This window comes from Mauremys reevesii, linkage group 15 (genome assembly GCF_016161935.1).
Source record: "Mauremys reevesii isolate NIE-2019 linkage group 15, ASM1616193v1, whole genome shotgun sequence".
Lineage (NCBI taxonomy): Eukaryota > Metazoa > Chordata > Testudines > Geoemydidae > Mauremys > Mauremys reevesii.
Genome location: NC_052637.1, coordinates 9,201,666 through 9,222,616, shown reverse-complemented (window position 1 = coordinate 9,222,616; position 20,951 = coordinate 9,201,666). Strand labels below are relative to the sequence as shown.

General features: G+C 42.0%; 2 protein-coding genes across 2 annotated transcripts; both read left to right on the top strand.

Moving 5' to 3' along the window:
* The first annotated feature begins 658 nt into the window (after window positions 1-658).
* LOC120383568 (olfactory receptor 14A16-like) lies at window positions 659-1,573 on the top strand. The gene has a single exon (XM_039501723.1). It carries the CDS (start codon window positions 659-661, stop codon window positions 1,571-1,573), a length of 915 nt encoding a protein of 304 aa, XP_039357657.1.
* An 18,508-nt stretch (window positions 1,574-20,081) lies between these two features.
* On the top strand, window positions 20,082-20,951 carry LOC120383717 (olfactory receptor 14A16-like). Its single transcript, XM_039501916.1, has one exon. The coding sequence runs from the start codon at window positions 20,082-20,084 to the stop codon at window positions 20,949-20,951; it is 870 nt and encodes a 289-aa protein (XP_039357850.1).

Genomic DNA, 20,951 nt, shown 5'->3' with positions numbered 1-20,951 from the left:
AATGAAGATAAGATTTACACATCTTTGAATGAAAAAGTTATACAAGGACCTACAAAGTAATTGGTCCTGATTATAATTTCTTTCATCTTGGGGCTAGTCTACACTTACCTGCCGGGTCGACGCGGTGAGTTCCACTTCTCGGAGTTCGAACTATCGCGTCTAATCTGGATGCGATAGTTCAAACTCCCCACGCGCTCCGGTCGACACCAGTACTCCACCACTGCAAACGGCGGTGGCAGAGTCGACCTTGGAGCCGCGGACTTTGATTCCGCGGCGTCTGGACGGGTGAGTAGTTCGAACTAGGGTACTTCGAATTCAGCTACGCTCTTCACGTAGCTGAATTTGCGCACCTAGTTCAACCCTTCTTAGTGTGGACCAGCCCTTGGTGTAAATCAAGAGTAATCCCATTCAGTCAGTGGGATTATCCTCTGTCTCTCACTCAGCCTAATGTAGTCAAGAGTAACTCCACTGGAGTCAATGGGACTGTTCCCTCACCCTCATTCCCAGATAACATCAATCTTCATGAAATAAGGATCTGAGTTTAACTCAAGGAAATTATGGTGTTTTACACAAGAGGAAAGGTATTTTACTAGTCTAATACTGACCATTGTCCGTGTCCTTCCCTCTACAGGCAGCTCATAATGTACTGAGAAAGAAAATGTCCAACCGAACCACCGTGACCACATTCCTTCTCCTGGGGTTCTCTGATGTTCCAGAGGTGCAGATTTTATACTTCATACTGTTCTTAGTAATTTACCTGGCAGCACTGATGGAGAATCTTCTCATCATAACAGCTATAGCACTTGACCATCACCTTCACACTCCCATGTACTTCTTCTTGATGAATCTGTCTGTCATAGACCTTGGCTCCATCTCTGTAAACATCCCCAAATCAATGACTAATTCTCTAACCAACACTAGGTCAATTTCCTATGCTGGATGTGTGGCACAGGTTTTTTTCCTGGTTTTCTTGATAGCAACAAATTTTTTCCTTCTTACTGTCATGGCATACGACCGATATGTCGCCATCTGCCAACCACTGCACTATGAGAGAGTGATGAACAGGAGAGCTTGTGTCCAAATGGCAGCCAGTGCCTGGATCAGTGGTAGTCTCAGTTCTGCCCTGCACACTGGGAACACGTTTGCATTAGCCTTTTGTGGAGGGAACATGGTGGATCAGTTCTTCTGCGAAATCCCCAAGCTACTAAAGCTCACCTGCTCTGACTCATACCTCAGTGAAGTTCAGGTTCTCACCTTTAGTGCATGCTTAGGCTTAAGCTGCTTTGGTTTAATAACTTTTTCTTACGTTCAGATCTTCAAAGCAGTGCTGAGAATCCCTTCTGAGCAAGGACGCCATAAAGCCTTCTCCACCTGTCTTCCTCACCTCATTGTGGTCTCTTTATTTGTTTTCACTTGCATCTTTGCCTACCTGAAACCCAGCTCTAGTACTACACTGGGTCTGGATCTTGTGGTGGCTCTTCTCTACTCCATGTTACCTCCAGTGATGAATCCAGTTATTTATAGCATGAGGAACAAGGAGATCAAAGCTGCATTGAGAAGACTGACTAGGTGAATGTTATTCGCCAAGAATTAATTGTCTGTCTGCAAATATTTTTGTGCTTTCTTTCTCTTGGTCCATGCCAGTTATCTCCATGACAACACAATTTATACACAGAAGAACCAGTTTCTACTCTTGACTGCACCAATGCAAATCTAAATTAACTCCACAGATATCAATGCACTTGGGCTGATTTACACCAGCAGAAGTTCTGGCCAAATAATGGAGTTAAATTGGTGTGCATTTTGTGGGAGGGAAGAATCAGGCTTTCATTCTGTCCCAAACCAATGCCTGTTGAACTGCTTTGCCACTTATACCCATTTCAGTGTCACTTAAAAACAAGGAGCTTCTTTCCCTTGTGTGCATAAATGGGAGTGGTGTCAAAGAAGTCAGACTGGTGAAAATCTGGTATATGGAAGAGAAGAGTCTAACATCAACTCTGACCTCCACAAACCAGTGTAGTGCCATTGACTGAGAGAGATTAACCAATTTACTCCACCTGAGGATCTGGCCTCTTAACTTCAATGGAACTACATCTTTTTACACCAGGTGGGAACTGGGGTCACTGAGTCCAATGCCATGATGCCAATTAACAAAAACTGTGGGTCTGACCTCTACATGTTAATATCAAGGAGCTCGATCTATTTAGCTTGAGGAAGAGACAGTTAAGAGGTGACTTGATCACAGTCTCCAATACACACACAGAGAACAAATATTTGAAAATGAGCTCTCCAGTCTAGCAGAGAGTTGCACCTGGATCCAGTGGCTGGAAGTTGAAGACAAATTCAGACTGGAAATAAAGCATACAATTTTTAACTTTATTTTTATTGTTTTTGTATAAAATATAAACACACAACAAAACAAAACATATAAATACACGCACAAGAGGGAAATACAATATAGATAAAACATTCAATGTTCATTATTTGTTAAACTTGGAAAAAACAAAAGAAAAACAAACAAACAAAAACCCCTGAACCCATAGAGATCATTCAGGTCATCAATTATGAAAGTGACTAAATAGATAAATAAATTAGTCATTTTTCCCATTAATGCAGTTGTAGAGAGATCACTAAGATACTCTGTGTATGACAGAGGAATTGCAGATTTTCATTTTCTCAAAATAACTCTTTTGGACACTAAAATAGCTACTGCATTCCATTTCTTAATGTTAACTAGTAATACCAGTGCATCCAGTACCCCTACAATACACAAGCTTGGAGAAGGAAAGATAGCAACAATTACAGTTTTTGAGATAGCACCAAATATGGTGTTCAGGACACATGCATTGTTGGACAAGTGCAGACGATGTGTAAAAGGTTGGCATGTGGCTGTTTGCATCTCCAGCATTCACTGTGTGTTGCCAGTGTTGGTTTAAACAAACGTTCTAAAGTCCAGATATACCTATTTACTATCTTCTTCCGGCAAAATCACAAGGATAAAGAACTGCAAGTATCTTTCACATTAAACTAGATATCCTCCCAGGCTTCTGTTGTGATAATAAGGCTAAGTTGTTTTTCCCATTTTTCTTTGAGACTCCAATTGAGAGGGTAATGCAAAACATTAAGCCACCTATAAGTAATTCCTACAAATTGACTCTCCCCCCCCCACCAACATATATCTTAACATGCTCTTCTAGAGCTGAAAGAGTTGAAACAGACCGATCGTCCCCAATCCTTGCATGAATGATTCATCATAGCCACTGAAGGAAAGAACTGTGAGACAGCAATAGCTGATATTTGTTACACTTGTAATGGAAGGCCAGTCGATCATCTTGTATTGTATCTTCAGTTTTTGTTAATCCTTTTTCTATCCAAATTGCCTTAAGCATGAAATTGATTTTGGTATTGAGGCACGGGATATCCTATAGTGGTAGGAGAAGATAATTAGTAAGATGAGATGCTGTAATCATCTTAATGCATTGCAGGATTCCCTATGTAGATACAAAGATTGGATTTGTCCCTAAAGGTGTGGTTAGCCTAAGGTATATTAAAGAAGTGAGGGAACAAAATGGCATGACTATGCTTTTTTTTTTAATCTCAAACAAGTCTGGTGTGTATACAGAGCTACTGGAGGGGAACCAACTTACAATAGGATGCATTTGAAATGCTAGGTAATATAACCAGGAGTCCGGTGGCACCTTAAAGACTAACAGATTTATTTGGGCAAAAAAATTTCATGGGTAAAAATCCTCACTTCTTCAGATGCATTCTTCAGATGCATAGACACAAATCTGGCAACCTCCAGTTGCCCAGGATTTTTTAATGATCTTGTGTGACAAGTGTGACTTTTTTTTAATCCCATCTAAATTGTATGGTAAGCCAATTTATTCAAGCAAAGAGTGAGAGAAAGACCTTGAAAGACAATAAGCTAATGATATGTGTCATTGTTGGCAAGATATTCATTTTGGCTATTTCTATTCTCCCCAGTAAGGCTAGAGGGAGGAGACACCACATCTCTATAAGCTTGGAAATTTATTTAATATGATAGTCCATATTTATAGAAATATTTCTGGGAAGATGAGGACAAATTTTAACAACTGAGTATTTTATTGCCTTACATATTCGATATGGAAAACACTGACACTGAGAAGAATCTGATTTTTGGATATATCCATTGCCTGTGATTTATTTCAGTTAATGCAAAAAGTAGAGCTCTTTCAAAAAATATCAACTACATTCAGTACTGATGGGATTGAAGAGATGGATTCTTCAGTGGTACAAAACTATGAGCATATAAACGGATTTGGTATTCTTACCTGTTTATAATCACACCTTCAATGGCTGAGTGCTGATGTATGTACCTTGCCAGTGGTCCAAGAGAGAGAGATTTAAAAGGAGGGGTGTCCTTCTTTCTAGTTGAAATTTTTAACAGTGAGGTTAATCAATCATTGGAACAGTTTACAAAGGATTGTGATGGATTTTGCATCACTGGCAATTTTTAAATCAAGGTTAAAATATTATTATTTTTTAAAATATGCTCTAGATCAAAAAGAGTTATTTTGGGGGTGTTCTATGGCCGGTGTTTTGCAGGAAGTCAGACCACATGATCACAGTGACTCCTTCTGGCCTTGGAATCTATGAATGCCATTTCCTTGATGACCATAGTTCTGTAAGTTACTGGTTGTCTCTCACTTGGCAGATAAGCCTTCAGAGCTGTATTCTGATTATAGTGATGTAAATCTAGACTCTACACTGCTGTGGTTTTGCATGTGTATGTGGGTTGAACACTGTTGTGTGTTTGTATATGGAATGGACACTGCAGTGTGTTTGTAGGCTGTTTGGTAGCGTGTGTGTGTTTGTGGGCTGTACAATATTATGTATAACTATATGTTAACATCCCGTGTAGACCGTGCTAAAGGACAAAGTGCACAGGCAATAGCAAACTCATAAGTTGCTATACAAGATCTGACCACTAGAAGGGGACGAAGAGGCACATTGTATTAGGCTGGGTTACGTGTACATTGGGGAGTGAGAGAGACTGAGTGACTGTGTGTACCTGTGTGGGAGGGGAAGGGAGAAAGGGACCAGACAGAGAATAAATTGAAACAGAGACAGTGGCATTGGATTAGATGAAATGTCTCTGAGTCCTGTCCTCGTGGCTGAGAGAGGTGACTCCAGTTCAGATAAAGTGGCTGCACAGTTTCATACGTACAAATGCCACCCACTGGTCTGTGTGTGTTTCAAATTCCCTCCATGCCCCATTCCAAGAGCTTGTAAGTCTGTCACACCCCTACCAGGGAGCCTGGCTGTTTAGCTCAAGCCGCAGGGACTCTGGAGGTCTCTAGTTCAACCACAAGGTGTCAGCCAAGATGGTGACCTTCAAATGAGCTCAACTTAGGCTCTATTTCTGCATTAATGAGGTACAGCTGTTGGCCTACAGCCACGTTGCTGCAGAGAAGGAGTGAGGCCTATCAAGAGAGTGACACACTAGTGTGATGAGGGGCCGATTTATGCCCAGATCATATCAGACATCCAATATCCGAGCCAGCTGCACGCTCATTAATTGCATTAGTGGTGTGTATTGAAATTAAAATTGATAGAGCTGGTCAAGGAAACGCCACCTGAAAATAGTATCCTCAGTCTGTTCATGGCAGATGCTTCTACTATTCTAGCTGAGTGAAAATGAATCTGCCCATGGCTTGGAAAAATGCTGTCCAGCTCTACCTTGACCCACCATGCTCACTCCTCTCAAAGAGCTCCTGCAGTTCCAAGCAGCTGGTTCTCCTGCATTCTCTCCCAGAGGCAATGTGTGACAGGTTTATTGTCTGACAGTGAACATCATGTCGGCTCTTGTGGACCAGGACCTAATGGAGTGAGAGGGGTCAATCCATGGGAACTTGTGCTTAACTCATTCGGCCTCTGTGAAATCCCAGTCCTTGTCCTAGATAAACATCTCCTCTTCTCCATGGAGGTGGTGCCTCCAGATTCGGTGTCAAATATATTGGGTGGGGCAAGAGCACAAACATGTGCTCCCCTGATAGTACTTGATTTATGGGTGAAAGGAGGATTTCATTCTCCAGGGCTCTCAACCCAGGACCAAAGTAACAAGACAGTGAAAGTAAATTTGAAGCTAGGATTTTCAAAGTTCCCTAGGAGATTTGGACCCTAGTTCCGTTTAATGGTCAGAAGAGACCATCTGATCACCTAGTCTGTGTCTTCTGACCACCTGCATATCACAGGCCACTACATTTCATGGAGCTACCCCTCTACTGAGCCCAATAACTTGTGTCAAAGTAAAGCATTTATTCTGGAAAGACATCCAGTCTCGATTTGAAGATTTCAAGAGATGGAGAATATGCCATCCCTTGGTAAAAGCTGTGAAGGTGATTTGGATGCCTAGTCCTCATTAATGGGAATTTTGAAAGCTACTTAGGGGATTAGGTACATTTGAAGTTCTGACCCTTACTGTATTTGTGCCCCATCATATGCTTTGTGATATGGCACAAGCTATTCCATGGCCCTTGCTGTTCTTTTCCCACACCATCAATGGCCGCTGTGACATTGGGCAGAGGAAACATTACATCTCTGATGGAAATCAAAGATCTTGTGTCAATGGACCCACAGATAAATGTATCAATGGCCATTATAAACACCTGCACTTCATCACCTAGGGCCAGATTGTCAAAGATATTAAGGTACTTATTGGGATTTTTAAAAGCACCTAGGTGTCTAAAATTCATTGGAATCAATGGGGGCCTAGATGTTTTTGGAAATCCCACTAGGCACCTAAATGCCTTTATTAATCTGGCCCCTTTGCTCTTTCTGCTGTTTCTGCTTTCAGTAAATCAAGCTCTTCTGCTGTTTGACTGAAAACAGTGTCTTGCATTGACTTCATTTTGGGAATATATTTCTATTAAAAAAATTCTCATTTGAAAATGTGATTTCATTAAAATGGACTGGTTGATCATAATGGTTCCTTCTGGCCTTAGAATCTGTGAACATCTATGTAATGTGTCACTCAATCACTTCTGTGTTGTATTCTTTTCCTGTGTGATTTTATGTCTGTTCTGTGAGTGTCAGTAGAAGTCTGGAGACTTGTGTTCTATTCTTGGCATTGCCAGTGACCTGCTGTGTGACTGGGATGCAGTCACTTCTTCTCTCTGTGCCCCTTCCCTGGTTCCTTCTCTACTTAGAATATCAGGGTTGGAAAGGACCTCAGGAAGTCATCTAGTCCAACCCCCTGCTCAAAGCAGACCCAATCCCCAGACAGATTTTTGCTCCAGATCCCTAAATTCCTCCCCTCAAAGATTAAACTCATAACCTTCAGTTTAGCAGGCAAATGCTCAAACCACTGAGCTATGCCTAAAGGACCAATGCTGAGGGAAGGTGGTTTATCCATGTCTATTTTCTAAGGGCTTGTGGGACTCACTCTCTGGAGCCCTGAACAGCTCAGAAGCAGAGGCCCACAACCTATAGAACATAGATTCACAGATCGTAGAGCCAAAAGAGGTAATTCTAATCCTCTAGGCTGACCCCCGGAATGGCACAGGCCCTAGACTCTCCCCCAGGGTTTACTGAGTCTAGCCCAGCTTCTGTGTTATCTGTGGACCAGGATTACCTAGGGGGTTAGGCACCTAAAGATGGAGGCAGATTCCCAGTGGGATTTATGAATGCTATTAAACGAGCTAGGTGGCTAAGTCCCATTGAATGTTAATGGGAGTTAGGTGCCTAACCTGCTTAGGAGATATTGTGAATCCCAGTAAGCACCTATCACCATCTTTAGGTACATAAACCCCTTTCTAATCCCGGGCCTTGCTAATTTCCAAGCCCTTCATTTCTCTTGAATTTCAGAAGAAAAAAAAACAAAAGCCTGAGATTTCCAAAGTCGCCACGGGGATTCCTTTGAACATCCCAGACTAAATGACTAAACAATAATGAAGACAGCCAGGCACCAGTGGCTATAGAGAGGAGGTCAGGAGCACTAAGCAACTAATTGTTCTCAACTCTCTGTGCTTCAGTTTCCACACTTGTACACCCTATTTCAATATTGTGTAATCAATTTTGCATAATTCTTGCTATAGTGGAAAAGCTTTTTTGAAGATGAAGGTTTTTCAATGTTCCCTACAGACTCTCACCCTGACTCTAAACAATGGGGACAAATGTGGATCCCATTAAAATTTCCGGTGTGACTGACATGGAGTTGCTATATAATATTTTCTCTTATTTTATGCTTTGTTTCTGCTGTGGTAAATAAACTATACTTTGTTTGGGGAAGGCTGTCTGGTTACTCAAATTACTCCTGGGCACAGCTCCTGGGGGGAAGAACTGTAGGTAACAAACCAAATCACATTTGGTGCACAGGATGCTGTACCCCAATGTCAGGGTTGGAGAATCAGATAGTTCCACCCTAAAAGAGGGGGCAGGCATGAGGCGGAGACCCCTGTAACCATGACAACTGGGATTCCACCATTTACTTCAAAGGGATCCAGATTTGTCCAATGGTCTGTCATCCACACAAGGATCCAAAGGTGACTAAATGTGCCCTGGATCACAGAAGAGAAAAGTCCATGATACACATTTTAACACACTTAAAGCTCCCTTCACTAAACAAGGACACTCTACTGGAAAAGTAGATCACAATATGGAATGATCCACCCAAGTACCCCGAGAGAACCTGCTTCAAGGCTGGGGGAAAAAAATAAACAAAACATCTGCCAACACACAGGGCCGACTCCAGTGTTTTTGCTGCCCAAAGTGGCAAAAAGAAAAAAAAGCCATGATCAGCACTTAGGCTGCAGCTCTACTGTCACCTCTTCATTATTTGGCAGCAATTCAGCAGTAGGTCCTTCCCTCCAAGAGGGACCAAGGGACCCACCACCGAATTGCTGCCAAAGATCCAGACATGCTGCCCCTTTCCGTTGGCCACCTCCAGCACCTGCTTGATGCGCTGGTGCCTGGAGCCGGCCCTGCCCACACACTCCTAGTTGTCCCCTACATTTGTGGAGCTTTGTGAGAATCTTGCCCTGACCCTCCAGCATAAAGACACACAAATGAGGGTGGCCATCCTGGTTCAGAAGGAGGCTGCTATAGCTGTCAGGAAGCTGGCTACCCCAGACTGCTACAGATCCGTTGATAACCAGTTTGGTGTTGTAAAGTTGACTGTTGGTAAATTGGTGGCAGAGGTTTCTGAGGCTATCAGGCATATGGTGTACCACAAGATGGCAGGCATTAAAGATATTCCTGAGGTAACTGCTGTCTTCAAGAGAATGGGGACTCCAAACTGCACAGGGACTCATGGTTTGCCCTCGTCAAGGAGCACCTGTCTGGATTTATATCTGTGGACAGACGGACAAGGGGGAAAAGTATTCAGCTTCGATGAATGGAATTCAATGTGGTTTTCTGCAGAACTAAAACAGAACTCAAAACTCAATGCCCCTCTGAGTTTAAGAAAACAGTACATCTCTAACCTCCAAATAAAACTTCTCATTTGAATAAAGAGTTGTTTGTTGTAGACTTTGAACTCTTAGCCTACAACTTTAATGACACAGTATATGCAGTACATAGACTCATCTTCATCCTTTTCCCCTGTTTATTTTTGTTTGTTTGTTTGTTTTACTTTTGAATACTTCCTTGTGTTCTGAAACATATTCTGATACAGATTTTCATTTTCTTCCCATTTTAGTGTGTCAGATCTTTAACTGTTATCTGCTAACAACTTGAAATGTGTACGTGGTGGGCGTGAGATTCATCAGTATGTTCAGATGAGCGTGTACTTCAGAACTTGCATGTGCGCCTGTTTGTTTATTGTGTGTATCTTTCTAGTTTAATACAGAACCTTACTTGAACAGGCAGCTTTGCATATACATGCAGACTAATGTATTATTGTAATACATGTATCTCATGCAATGTGTTGTATTTTCCTAATAAAACAAGTTATTTTTTGAATGATACAAAAGTAGGGTGAAAATTGGGGAAAAAAAATTAATACTACTTTTAGTAAAACCCTGGATTTTTTTGGTATAAATAGGTTTAAACTGAAAACGAAGGGGCTTAACACCAGAGGGTGATTTATGAATGTCAACATGGATTGCACAGGGAAAGTTCATCATGCCAGAGTTTTTCATTGATCAGGAGTCTACATTCATGGACAGGCTAGGACACTATTCACACCAAATGATATTGTCATAAATGGAGTTACTGTCCCCACTGTTATTCTGGGGTTATCCGCATAACTCATTTTGACTCAGCTTTGAAATTGTACCCAATTGTACCTGGGAAACAAAGGTTTAATTACACTTTTAGCAGGTGTGTCATGGTCGCTGCATGTGCTTTGGCCAGATGGAAATCCCATTGGAGATGTCTACAGACCTACTTATATGTCAGTGTCAATGCTGTCCACATTACTGTGGCTTGCTGTGCTCTTCACAATCATTGTGAAGCCAGAGGTGAGCCATTTCCCTCTGAATGGATCTATGACAGTGAGGGGTTGCTGAATTGGTACACTCAGCCAGACAGTGCACCTACCACAGCTGGTGCCGGATGCAACTAGGGAACGGAAGTCAGGGATGATTTGCGCTCCCATATCATGGACTTCCCAGCCCAATCGAAGAGGGGGAATAGTACCTTTACAAATGTGCTTGTGGGGGGTAGGGATGGAGCTCACTGATTTGGGGGTGGGGGTTAGTGCTTGGAGAGGGGTTATAGGTTGATTGCCATGCAATGTATTTATGAATGACATGACCACTTATGAATGGAGGGGTGTGGTTTCATAGTATGGATTCATATAAGGAAGTGAGTCAATTGTGGATTGCTGTACCTAATTGTATAGAGCAATAGTGTTTGCTTACTGATTCCTAATGGTCCCTGATCATGTGTTTACTTTTATCATTTCAAATACACATTGGTATGTTGTGATGCAGTGATAGCAATGAACATTCTTGATGAAATTAGGATAATGGATGAGGATGTTTTATTCAGACTAGCAGGTATGAGGATTAGAGTGGTAACTAACAACATCTGGAGTGTAATATGGCACTTGTGTGTATCAGTGTATAAAAGGAGAAGTCATAAGAGGGGCATCTTTGTGCTAGCCAAGGGGACAGTGTCCTGGTGTGCTAATTGAATCAGTGCCACTGTCATAGGCATACAAGTGTTAGTGCACCTCTAGCTCCTGTGGGGCGCTAGTAACATGCTTTGCTGACAATAAGTCGTCACCGAACCAAGCCTGTGATCTTTCTTTAAGAAACATATCTAGGTCTGCTGAATCAGCAAGCTGCATTCCCTGCTCATGCAGCTAACATCAGGGCTATAAGAACAGCAACACTGAGCAGCCTTAACAACTCTCCACAGCACTAAGAGCACTTCACGCTCCCGGGTACGTCTTCCTGATGCATCTGTCTATCCTAGACTTTGGCTCCATCTTGATCCAATGATTTTCCACAGAGGATAATGGATGAGGATGTTTTGTTCAGACTAGCAGGTATGACGATTAGAGTGGTAACTAACAACATCTGGAGTGTAATATGGCACTTGTGTGTATCAGTGTATAAAAGGAGAAGTCAGAAGAGGGGCATCTTTGTGCTATCCAAGGGGACAGTGTCCTGGTGTGCTAATTGAATCAGTGCCACTGTCATAGGCTTTGATTTCCTTGTTCCGTATGCTGTAGATGATCGGATTCATCATTGGAGGCACCACGGAATATAGAACAGGCACCATGAGATCCAGACCCAATGGAGGGCTGGAGGTGGGTTTTCAGGTAGGCAAAGATGTCAGGGCAAATAAACAAGGAGACCACAGTGAGGTGAGGAAGGCAGGTGAGGAAGGCTTTATGCCGGCCCTGCTCAGAGGGAATTCTCAGCACTGTTTTGAAGATTTGAACATTGAGACACAGTTATTAAAACAAAGCATCTCAAGACTAGGTATGCAACAAATGCAAGAATCCCTACTTCACTGAGATGTGAGTCAGAACTGGTGAGCTTGAGTAGTTGGGGAATTTCACAGAAGAACTGAGCCACCATGTTCCCTGTGTGCAGTGCAGAATTGAGAATTCCACTGATACAGTCACTGGCTGCCATTTGGACACCAGCTGCCCTGTTCACTACTCTCTCATAGAGCAGTGGTTGACAGATGGCAATGTATTCATCATACATCATGGTGCGGAATAATGCTGCAGCTGCTGAAGTGAAGAAGATGAAGAGAAGTCTAGGGTGACACATCCAGAATAAGGAATGGATCTGGTTTTTAAGAGGGAGCTGGCCAAGGATTTGGGGATACTGACAGAGAAGGGGAAGAGATGTAGGATGGACGAATTCATTAGAAAAAGTACATGAGGGTGTGAAGATGGTGGTCAAGGGCTACGAATATGATGAGAAGGATCCTCATCCAGGATGCTAGATAAAACACTAGAAACAACATGAAGTGTAAAATCTGCAGCTTCTGAACATCAGAGAATCCCTGGAGAAGGAACTCAGTCATGGTGGTTCAGCTGGACATTTTTTTTCCCTCAGCACATTGTATCCTGCTAATGGAGGGAAGGACAAGGGTACTGGTCAGGATCAGAATGACAGAGGGAAGGAACCTGATTCCCCTCTCAATAATATCATAGAATCATACAATCATAGAAGATTAGAGTTGGAAGAGGTCCTCTAGTCCAATCCCCTGCTCAAAGCAGGACCAACATCAGCTAAATCATCCCAGCCAAGGCTTTGTCAGTCCAGGCCTTAAAACCTCTAAGGAGATTCCACCACCTCCCTATGTAAACCATTCCAGTGCTTCACCACCCTCCTAGTGAAATAATGTTTCCTAATATCTAACCTAGACCTCCCCCGCTGCAACTTGAGACCATTGCCTCTTCTTCTGTCATCTGCCATCACTGAGAACAGCCCAGCTCCATCCTCTTTGGAACCCCCTTCAGGTAGGTGAAGGCTGCTATCAAATCCCCCCTACTCTTCTTGTCTTCAGACTAAATAACCCCAGTTCCTTCAGCTTCACCTCATAAGTCATGTGCCCCAGCCCCCTAATCATTTTTGTTGCCTTCTACTGGACTGTCTCCAATTTGTCCATGTCCCTTCTGTAGTGGAGGGAACAAAACTGGACACAATACTCCAGGTGTGGCCTCACCAGTGCCGAATAGAGGGGAATAATCACTTCCCTCAATCTGTTGGAAATGCTCATACTAATACAGCCCAATATGCCATTGGCCTTCTTGGTAACGAGGGCACACTGCTGATTCATTTCCAGTTTCTCATCCACTGTAACCCCTAGGTCCTTTTCTGCAGAACTGCTGCCTAGCCAATCACTCCCCAGTCTGTAACGGTGCATGGGATTCTTCCTTCCTAAGTGCAGGACTCTGCACTTGTCCTAGTTGATCCTCATCAGATTTCTTTTGGCCCAATCCTCCAAATTGTCTAGGTCACTCTGGATCCTATCCCTACCTTCCTGCATATCTACCTCTCCCCTCAGTTTACTGTCATGTTTTATTTTATTTTGCTTGACAATTCACTTTGTTCTGCTTGTTATTACTTGGAACCACTTAAATCCTACTTTTTTATTTAATAAAATCACCTTTTACTTATTAATTAATCCAAAGTATGTATTAATATTGGGGGAGGGGGCCAAACAGCTGTGCATATCTCCCTATGTGTGTTATTGAGGGTGAACAATTTATAAGTTTGCCCTGTATAAGCTTTATATAGGGTAAAACACATTTATTGGGAGATTGGACCCCATTTGGAGTTGGGCATCTGAACAGTGCTGGCTCCAGCTTTCTTGCCACACCAAGTGGCAAAGAGAAAAAAAAAAGCTGCAATCGGCGGCACTTCAGCGGCTGCTCTACCGCGCCGTTTCATTCTTTGGCAGCAATTTGTCGGCCAGTCCTTCCCTCTGAGGGGTACTGAGGGACCTGCCACCGAATTGCTGCCGAAGACCTGGATGTGCCACCCCCTTTTGGGGCTGCCCTAAGCACTAGCTTGCTGTGCTGGTGCCTGTAATGGGCCGTGCATCTGAGTGTTGAAGACAGGAACATTTAAGCTGTTTTCAGTTAAGCCCGCAGCTTTTAAGGAATGTGGAATATACTAAAAACTTGGGTACAGATCTACAATACTAAAATACTAAAATGGAAACACAGCCTGATTCCCACATTCTAGGGAAATATGACACAGTCTGACCCCCACATCTTATGATCTAACTTGTCTGTGAGAACATAAGAAAGGCCAGACTGGGTCAGACCAATGGTCCATCTAGCCCAGTATACTAACAGTGGCCAGTGCCAGATGCTTCAGAGGGAATGAGCAGAAGAGGGCAATTTTGAGAGACCCATTCCTAGTTGTCCTGTCCTAGCTTCTGGCAGTCAGAGGTTTAGAGACTCCTGGAGCATGGGGTTGCATCCCTGACCATCTGGACTAACAATCATTGATGGCCCTATCCTCCATAAACATATCTTAGTCTTTTTACAACCCAGTTATAATTTTGGCCTTCACAACATCCCATGGCAATCAGTTCCACAGGTTGACTATGCATTGTGTGTAAAAGTACTTCCTTTTCTTTGTTTTAAACCAGCAGTCTATTAATTTCATCAAGTGACCCCTAAGTCTTGTGTTATGTGAAGGAGTAAATAACACTTGCTTATTCATTTTCTCCACACCATTCATGATTTTATAGGCCTTAATAATTGCCATTTCCCTTTTCTGTACCTATTCCAATTCTAATATATCTCTTTTGAGATGGGGTGACCAGAACTGCTCACAGTATTCAAGGTGTGGGCATATCATGGATTTACAAAGTGGCATTATGATATTTACTGTCTAATTATCTACCCCTTTCCTAATGGTTCCTGTTAGTTTTTTTTGTTTTGTTTTGTTTGTTTGTTGTTGTGGTTGGTTTTTTATTTATTTATTTATTATGAATGCCACTGCATATTGAGTGAATGTTTTCAGGGAACTATCCATGATGACTCCAATATCTCTTTCTTGAGTGGTAACTATGAATTTAGACCACACCCTTTTTATGTATAGCTGGGATTATATTTTCCAATGTGCAATACTTTGCATTTATCAACATTAAATTTTAGCTGCCATTTTGTTGCCCAGTCACCAAGTTTAGTGAGAACACTTTTTGTAACTCTTCACAGTCACCTTTGGACTGAGTAATTTTGTATCATCTGCTAACTTTGCCACCTTACTGCTTACCCCTTTTTCCAGATCATTTATGAATAAGTTGAACAGCACTGCTCCCAGTACAGATCCTTGATGGATCCCACTATTTACCTCTCTCCACTTTGAAAAATAACTGTTTATTCCTACCCTTAGTTTCCTGTCTTTTAACCAGTTACTGATTCATGAGAGGACCTTCCCTCTTATCCCATGACTGCTTACTTTGCTTAAAACCCTTTGTTATACAGGAGGTCTGACTAGATGAACACAGTGCTCCCTTCTAGCCTTGGAATCTACGGATATGTCTATACTACCCGCTGGATTGGCAGGCAGCAATCGATCCAGCGGGGGTTGATTTATCCCGCCTAGTCTAGACACTATAAATCGACCCCAGAGTGCTCTGCCATCGACTCCTGTACTACAGCGCCATGAGAGGTGCAGGCAGAGTCGACGGTGGAGTGGCAGCAGTCAACTCACTGCGGAGAAGACACCGTGGTGAATAGGTGTAAGTACCTCGACTTCAGCTACGTTATTCATGTAGCTGAAGTTGTGTAACTTAGATTGATTACCCCCCCCAGTGTAGACTAGGCCTATGAGTCTATGAAACAAAGCAAAATAAAATTATTATTATTATTATTATTATTATTAATAATAATAATAATAATAATAATGATATATTCCCATGATGTAATTCTGAGTGATAATAATAATAAACATGTGTATGATAGTTGGCCCTGAGATCTGGGCCCCATTGTTCCAGATAAGATGCAAAGAGCTCACAGTCTAAATAGACAAAACAGGCCAAAGTTGGGAAGGGAAACAGAAACCCTGAGTTGAAGGGACTTGCCTAAATTCACCCAGCAGATCACTGGCAGAAGAACCCAGGAATCCTAACATACAAGCCCCTTAGAAATTCCCAACTTAATATGTTTTTGGTATAAGCCCTCTCTAACTGTGACTATGAGCATGTTATAAAATTACCTGTTATTGATTTCCCTCACATAGAGTGTGTGTGTGTGTGTGTGGGCAGAGGGGATATACACAGACATGGACACGCTGAGTGTCAAAAGTTTATGGGCTTAAACATACAGAATCATTTAACATGGAAAAAGAAATCTTTTTTGTATAACCCTGACACCTAGAGGCCTCAGTCTCCTAGATGCTTCACAAATGCATCTGTATAATCCAAACACACAATGGAAGGGAGCGGAAACTGAGACATAGAGAGGAGAAGTGGCTTGTGGCAGGTCATACAGCAGGTCAGTGGCCAAGACACGACTAGATACCAGGTCTCCTGAGTACCAGTCCTGTGCCCCTAGCCCTTGGATCACAGTCATTGCTCTATACACTACTGCCTCTCTGTCACTGTGATCACTTCCGTTTCTGGGAACATTTACGAAAGTACAATACAGACAGAAAATAATGTTGGCCTCTGGGCCTCTGATCCTGTGCTGTGCAGTGCTCCAGGGAGTGAGTGCCTGAAGGCCCTTAGGAATCAGCATGGATAAATATCCTTCCAACAGCACCAGAGTTAGCCACACACAGCTTGTCTGCAGAGAGCAACAGGTCTTAGTATTTTTCCTGCAGGTCAGCCTCAGTGTGAAGAGAGAACAGTTTCCCCTAATACAATAATAGATAGATAGATGACTGAAAGGAGTCTGGAGTTGGAGGAGAAAAGAGCTGAGAGGATTTCACACGCACCATCACAGTAAGTCTGCTGTTGCAATGAAATATATGTGGGGCTTCCAGAGGTGCCTTTTAAGGAAAAAATAGTAAATGGTTGTAAATGGACAATATGTTTTTTTTCAGATTTTCAGTCTTATTTCAATTTGGACATAGTAAACTAAAGTAGCACAAATCAGCGGTTACCTTAGGAAACATCTATCTATCTATCTATCTATCTATCTATCTATCTATCTATTTGACAGGTCACAGTGAAAAACAAATAGAGAATCTGTCTATCCATCTAGTGAGCAAATTATTTGTTCTTAATTCTGTCTTTCTCTCTATCTTTATGTTTGTTCTTTCTTTCTATCAGTTTGTTGTTACTTCTTTTGCTAGTTTGGAAATGTGTTGACTGGGATACACAAGGGGGAAAGAATCAGAATGAGAAATAACACATATTGAAATTGAGTGGTTCTGTAAAACAAACTTAATTTAAACTCATCCAAGTCCCCTTTTCAGAGAGAGTTAGATCTTGTCTACAAGGTGCAGTAGTTCACAAGAGAGGTTTATATATTCCAGTGTGTACTAACATGTTGCACACTCCAAGCTTCCTAGTGTACATTGATGTATTTTCATTTCAAGCAGTACTATATTAATGCGCACTAGGGAACTTTTAGTGTATGCCAGCAGGGTCCATGTGGGTCAGTTAGTGCAAAACATGCTAGTGTGCACTAGAATTTGTGCCCTGCTAGTGCAGACTAAGGCACTGTGTAGACAAACCCTGAGAGTCTCTTATTCTGTCTGGCAATTCTTCTTAACAGCGACCTTCACTGAGCATTTTCATGCTGGTCAGAGCTGGATGGGCCATCTCAGCTCATAGTGCTCATGATGTATGGTGCATTTGGTCTCAGGATCAGGTGAAAAGCCAACAGAGAGGAAGATAGTGGGGGTGGAAAGGGAATGGAAACCAGAGCAGGATCTCACATGTATCAGTCTGTGGTCCTCAGTGGTCCAGCAGTGATGTCCTGGCATGCACACTGGTGACCTGTGGTCTGGGTGTGTGATGAATCAATGCTGCTCATGAGCAAAGGACAGGGTCTCTAGAGTGAGGGGGAAGCCTGTTGAGCTTTCCCCTGGGAATCTCATAGGAGTCTGCTCCCTGTTTGACCCCCGCATAATTTTAAGGACCACAAAAGGGGGAGATGGGTGGACTAGCCCATCCGCTCATTATATTGTCCACCAATGAGACCTAGTTTGGTTTATCTTCAATGAAAATATAATGCAGTCTTTAACTGCACAATCACATATTCCTTTTTCCACTGGACCCCTGGCTAAGTGCACAAGATGGACTTAGTGAGCAACTATTCAGTACTTGGTTTTTTCCTCATTCTTCACCATGTACCCCTAGGACTTATTCACTACACACCGTTCTACCCTACTCTGAAGACAAAAAAAAACATTTTATTTTAGGCTTTTCTACAGTGCTCATCACTATAATATCTGAGTGCTTTATGAAAGGGCTGGGCAAGAACCAGCATTTGCATTTCATGGGATAGGCTTTGATTTCAAAATTTATTTTCATTCCAAATTGCAATGAAAAATTGAATTTCAAAATTTCCCATTAAATGATTTTTTTTTTAAATTTGGGGGTCAATTCAAACATTACATTTCAATAAAATTGAAGCATTTTGTTTCAATTTTGACTATATTTTACATTTTATATTTTTATTTTAGTTTATATTTTTTTAAGAAAAAAATATTTTATTTTATAAAATGACTCCTCATGCCAAATGTCAAGTCCCTGCTCCAAAGCAAAGTCTCACTAGAGCTTAACATGAGCAAAACAATATATTTTCCCCTGCTTCATTCTTGGAAATATCTCAACTGTTTTGAGGCAGACACCTGGCATAGAAAATATCAGCCCCAATGGTTGAAGTTTGGTAAAGTTATAAGCAACAGAAAATAGGGCCTTGTAATGGGAACATTAATAAGAGGTAGTGTTATCAACCCACCTAGAATAACATCAATCAGTATCCAAATGCCAAATAATAACTTTGTGCACCCTAATGACTTTGACGGGGGTATGCATTGGTTGACCCTAAATGTGAGTGTTCCAGAATGAGAATCATTAGTCCTTCTGCATGAGGTCCAAATGTCATTTATCTTCTTTCTAGTCAGTGCAATTTTTAATTTTTATGGAAAAAACAATGATGCTAAATCCTGCAGTTCGTAGTCATGACAGACCATCATTGGGATCAATGACAGTGAAATGCAGTAGAAATAAAGAGAGCCCAGCTACATGGCGTCCTGATCGTCACTGGATCTTGATCTTGCAGCAGTTCTACTACAAATGCTATGACTGCTAATAAAAATTCTGTCCAGTGTTGCCACATTTTTAAACAGAGATACAGCATGGTGTAGTGATTATGGGGGCTGGAGTCAAGGTTCTTGGGTTTATTTCCAACTCTTACCTCAGAGTTATCTAATAATTAGGGAAAGGTACAGTACCAAGACTCCTTGGTTCTATTCCCAGCTCTGGGAGAGGAGTGGGGTCTAGTGGATTAGAAAAGTGGGAGACAGTCAGAACTCTGGGGTTCTTTTATTCTGTTTTTGGTTATGAGTGATGGGTCATGACTAGAACAGCCAACTGGGTTTCTGGACTCTTCCTGGCTTGTGTTCCTGACTCTATAGCTGAGTCATCATGTGACCATGAGTGAGCCCTTTCACCTCTGAGGGAGATGCTACTCCCATTTACAGCAGTGTAAATGCAGAGTAATTTCACTGCTTTCAATGAAATTGCTCCAGATTTATACTGATGTGCCTGACAGCAGAATCTAGCTGTCTGGTCTGCAGTTTCCCTTCTGTAAAATGAGGATAAGATTTACCTAACTTTATACATCTTTGAATGAAAAAGTTATACAAAGATCTAAAATGTAATTGGTCTTGATTATAATCCCATTCAGTCAATGGGCCTGATTATCGTCTCACTCAGCTAGTGTAAATCAGGAGTAATTCCATTGTAGTCAATGGGACTTATTCTCCTCTCTCTCACTTAGCCTAATGCAAATCAAGAGTAACTACACTGCAGTCAGTGGGGCTGATTCTCTCACCGCCATTCCCAGATTACACGAATCATCACAAGATAAGGATGTGATCTTAACTCAAGGAAATTACGGTGGTTTACACAAAAGGAGAGATATTTTACTAGTCTAATCCTGACCATTCTCCTTCCCTCTACAGGCAGTTCATAATGTACTGAGAAAGAAAATGTCCAACCGAACCACAGTGACCGCATTTCTTCTCCTGGGATTCTCTGATGTTCCAGAGGTGCAGATTTTATACTTCATACTTTTCTTAGTAATTTACCTGGCAGTCCTGATGGAGAATCTTCTTATCATTACAGCCATAGTATTTGACCACCATCTTCACACTCCCATGTACTTCTTCTTGATGAATCTGTCTGTCGTAGACCTTGGTTCTATCTCTGTCAACATCCCCAAATCAATGGCTAATTCCCTAACCCACACTAGGTCAATTTCCTATGCTGGATGTGTTGCCCAGGTTTTTTTCCTTGTCTTCTTGTTAGGAGCAGATTTTTTCCTTCTCACTGTCATGGCATACGACCGATACGTTGCTATCTGCAAACCACTGCACTATGACAGAGTGATGAACAGTCAAGCTTGTGTCCAAATGGCAGCCAGTGCCTGGGTCAGTGGTAGTCTCAATTCTGCACTGCACACCGGGAACACATTTATGTTAACCTTCTGTGGAGGCAACATGGTGGATCAGTTCTTCTGTGAAATCCCCAAGTTACTAAAGCTCACCTGCTCTGAATCATATCTCAGTGAAGTTCAGGTTCTCACCTTTAGTGCATGCTTAGGCTTAAGCTGCTTTGTTTTAATAACTTTTTCATATGTTCAGATCTTCAAAACAGTGCTGAGAATCCCTTCTGAGCAAGGACGCCATAAAGCCTTCTCCACCTGTCTTCCTCACCTCATTGTGGTCTCTTTATTTGTTTTCACTTGCATCTTTGCCTACCTGAAACCCACCTCTAGTTCTACATCGGGTCTGGATCTTGTGGTGGCTCTTCTCTACTCCATGTTACCGCCAATGTTGAATCAGTTATCTATAGCATGA